The sequence below is a fragment of the Diachasma alloeum genome, unplaced genomic scaffold (assembly GCF_001412515.2).
Source record: "Diachasma alloeum isolate Michigan unplaced genomic scaffold, Dall2.0 Dall_scaffold_00874, whole genome shotgun sequence".
Classification (NCBI taxonomy): domain Eukaryota; kingdom Metazoa; phylum Arthropoda; class Insecta; order Hymenoptera; family Braconidae; genus Diachasma; species Diachasma alloeum.
The window spans coordinates 230,778-234,753 of NW_021680995.1; the positions used below are offsets into that span (position 1 = coordinate 230,778).

General features: G+C 45.6%; 1 protein-coding gene across 1 annotated transcript; it reads left to right on the forward strand.

The window, feature by feature from the left end:
- The first annotated feature begins 285 nt into the window (after positions 1–285).
- Positions 286–1,293, forward strand: LOC114841561 (cilia- and flagella-associated protein 251-like). The gene has a single exon (XM_029126591.1). It carries the CDS (start codon positions 286–288, stop codon positions 1,291–1,293), a length of 1,008 nt encoding a protein of 335 aa, XP_028982424.1.
- Positions 1,294–3,976: the final 2,683 nt, after the last annotated feature.

Consider the following 3,976-nt stretch of genomic DNA (forward strand, 5'->3'; position numbering starts at 1 on the left):
CTAATTAGGTAGAAAAAGCTTAAAAAACAGCTGAAAGTGTAATAAAAAGGAGGAGAAAAGTGGAAAGAGTGAGTGGGTGTTGAAGTACTATCAGCCAGTAGGCTGATAACGCGTCTGTAGGAAAGATAAGGGAGGGAAAAAAGTACCGTAGTACGGTGGAGGTTAAGGAAAGTGCGGGAAGTGCATAGGTGAGGGGTGGAAAGGGACGGGGGAGCCATAACCACTGAGGAGGGAGGTCGATGCCAAGAAAGGAGGAACGGATGGAAAGGGAAACGAGAAAAGGCGATGGAGACATTTACAGTGAAGAGAAGAGGCAAGAAGAAGGCAGCGGTCGATAAAGAAGTGGTAGAGGGAGGCTCAGGAGCGAAAAACAGAACGAGGTTGGCAGTGAAGAAACTGGAGGATTTCTGGGAGAGGGAAACTGTCAGTGGGAAAGGACAGAAGGAGGTAGTCCTGAGAGAAGAGGCGGAAGAGACGGGTGACAGTGGGAAAGGACGGAAGGACTCAGACTTGAGAGAAGAGGTGGAGGAGATGGGCAAGAATGTGAGGAAGGGAGAGGAACGAAAGGAAGGAAGTCAGGGCAGCAACGTGAACATGAAGAAAGAGACATGCAAGGCTACAAAAGACCTTCAGAGGAAACCCGACGGAAAGGAGAAAGACAAAAACAGCGAGGAAATAGGGGTAACAGAAACACCCACGACGCGGAGGAGTCAAAAAGAGGGAGAAGGCAGTGAGGAAGAGGGGGAGGAGGATAGGGCAGGGGAAAAGGCAAGCGGAAATGATGACAAGAACGAGGAGGTGGTAGAGGAAGAGGATAATAGGGACAGGTCGCCAAGTTGTGTGCAGAGAGCATCAGGGAATAAAGCAGAGGGAGGACAACAACGACTGGAGCCAGGGAGGAGCTCAACACAGGAATCACTAGACCTAGAGAGGGTGGGAGAGGAGAACAGAAGGGGGGAGGCTGGAGATAACAATGACAGCGAAGGGGAATCGACGCTGGAGGAGGAGGATGAGTTAGGGTTTATCAACTGCGAAAGACTCGAGAAATGGATGGCGGATTGGGAAAAGAGGCAGAAAGAGGAATGGGAAGCCAGAATAGAGGATATGGAGTACCTAATCAGGACAGAGGTAAGGAAAGGGATGGAAAATGGCAAGTGCGGGGAATGTGAAAGAAGAAGGGAGGAAGAAGAGAGGACAAAGCACTGGGAAGACGATCAACTCAGAGAAGTACAAGAAAGATTGAGAGAGGTGGAGGAGGAAGCGGAAGTACTGGCTAAAAGAGTAAAGGAATAGAAGGAAATAGCGTTAAAATGGAGAAGAAGAGCGAAGGATCCAGAAGAGGAAGGCACGGGAAAAGGAAAGGAGGACAATAAAACATCGGGCGATGTTGGATACTGGGAGACGAAAGACGAAGATGAGGAGTATAGTGAGAAGGGACCGGTTGACAGCCAAAATGGAGGAGATCGCAATATCTCGATAGAGGAGGACTGAGACGCGGAGATCAGAAAAGGGGAGGAGGCAACAAAATTGTATAATCTACCACCGAGGGGCCTGGAGGAGGCGGAATGGAATGCTGAGCAAGAGATGAGACGAGTAAAGAGAAAGAACTTCATAATTGAAGGATTAATTCTATTATCAAGGAAGAGGAAGGAGGAATTAGAGGAATAGATTCTGAAGGAGTTGGACGTGAAAGTAAGGATAGAAAAGTTGGATAGAAGGGGCAACGGAGGCTGGCTAGCCAGGACTGAGGAGCTGGAGAACAAAAAGGAAATAATGAAGGGGAGGCCGAAACTGAGAGAGCGAGGATGGGGAGTGTTCATGCAGGACGACTTCACAGACAGGCAGAAAGAGGTACAGGAGTGGATAGGGAAGGAGGCAAGAAACTGGAGGAAGAAAGGAAGGCAGGTCAGCACAGGCTACAACTGTTTCAGTGTGGACGGGACTTCGTTGAAATGGGATGAAAGGAAAGGAGAAACGAAGCTGAAGGATAGTACGGAGAGGAGTGGAAGCAGAGGGCCCTTTTACACAGGAAGCAGGTAATGTGGGGAGGTAGGAGGGCGAGGTACTACGAATAATGCACTGGAATATAGAAAATGTAGCAAATATAGAAAAGAATGAAGAGAAATGGAAAGAAATGGATATTGTGATGTTCCAACAAACTCATCTGGAGAAAAAAGCTTTGGGAAAGATGATGGAGAAGGTAAATAAGCAATTCCAATGGTTCGGAAAAGAAGCAAAGAGAGTGAATAAAAGACGGAAGGCAAGTGGAGGACATTTAATAGGTGTCAGAAGGTCTTTGGAAGCAGACTGGACAGTTAAGGAATGGGAATATGGCCTTATGCTGAAAATCAAAGAGAAGAAGACCGGCATAGGATAGAAGGTGGTGAGCACTTATGTCAACGACAGGAAGAACTTGAAGGGGGCCTTGAGGAATATTGACGAACTAGTGGAGATGGAGGGCTCGGAGGAAAGGCTGATCATCACTGGCGATCTGAACGCAAGGATTGGAGAACTGCAGGGGGTTCCAGAGTGTGGAACAGAACAAGAGTCACGGATAATGGAGAGAAACTCACAGGATAAAACTCTTAGAAACGAGGGGAAAAGGCTGATGTGAGTGAGGAAGAGTGGTGTGAGGAAAGAGCACTGCTAATCCAGAACGGGAGAGCTAAAAGAGATCAGGAAGGGAAAATTACATTTATAGGGGAAGGAGCAGGATTGGGGAGTGTACTAGACTATATAATAGTTAAAATGGAGGGGGAAGAGGCCCCCGAGTGGTTCAGGGAGATGGAGGTGACCGATCAAGAAGGATCAGACCACCTACCGATCATTTGCAGAGTGGAATGGAACAGAGAAGAAACAAAAGATAAGGGAAGCAGCAACAATAAAGTGAGGTTGAAATGGAAAGAAGATCGGGAAGACGAATTTAAGAAAAACTGGAGAGGAGAGTGGGTGAACAGAGGGGAGTTAAGGGAAGGGCTAGAGGAGAGATGGACGACACTGGTGGAGGTTGTAACGTGACATTTTCGTATGGGGGTTAAAAATGCCTATTACCTTCGCCCTTCTTCCCCTTCATCTAGTTAAACTCAAAAATACAAAAATCTATAGGCGCCAGGTAATTTTTAGCCGGAATTACCAAACCGGATGATTCTACAAAACCAATTCTAATTGATTCCAAAACCTCAAAAATTTACACAAAAAGGGAGAAAACTAGATTTATGGGGAAACGTAACGGTCCTGGGTTCACTCAGTGTGCTAGGTTGTGGAGAGAGGGGTGGATTTCAGGTGGAGACGGGTATTGGGTGGCCAAAACTACCAAAAAAAAGGAAAAGAAATCAATATCGTTCTTACGTGTTTCACTACTGAAATATGAAAATCACCAATTTTTCACAAAAAAAAGACATTTCAATTCTCCCAAAAAAAAATATTAAAAAAAAGAAAAAAATCTACAATTAATAACTAACAATACTAACAATAATATTAATTCCGTACTCTGATAGAAAATAGTCTAATCTGACAAAAATATTCGAAGAAATTAATATCACCGATAAATACCTCAAATATGCCGAAATAAACATTTGGGGAGAGTAGAAATACACGCTAATCCCTAAATACTCGAGAATTCCGAGAATTGGGGGGAAAGGTATGCGGGCGACAATGGGAGCGAGAGAGAGGAGAACGTATTCCACCATCGATTTTTCGTACCAGCCAAAACGGCTGAAATTCCGTAAAACTCAACTTGCCATAACTCGAAAATGGCAGAGTCAAAAATTACGGACCCTGAGACAAAATGTCCGGGAGAGTCTACCGAAGACAACAATACCAAAAAAATAATTTTTCCTAAACAATTAGCCGCCCCAGGTTCATTAATCCCCGAGCGGAATTCTAAACGCTAAAAGGCTCGCGTGAAGCGAGAATAGCCACGTGTAAACGTGGATGAGTATCTGAGGGGGAGTCGAGAGTCGGGGGGAATTCCCCC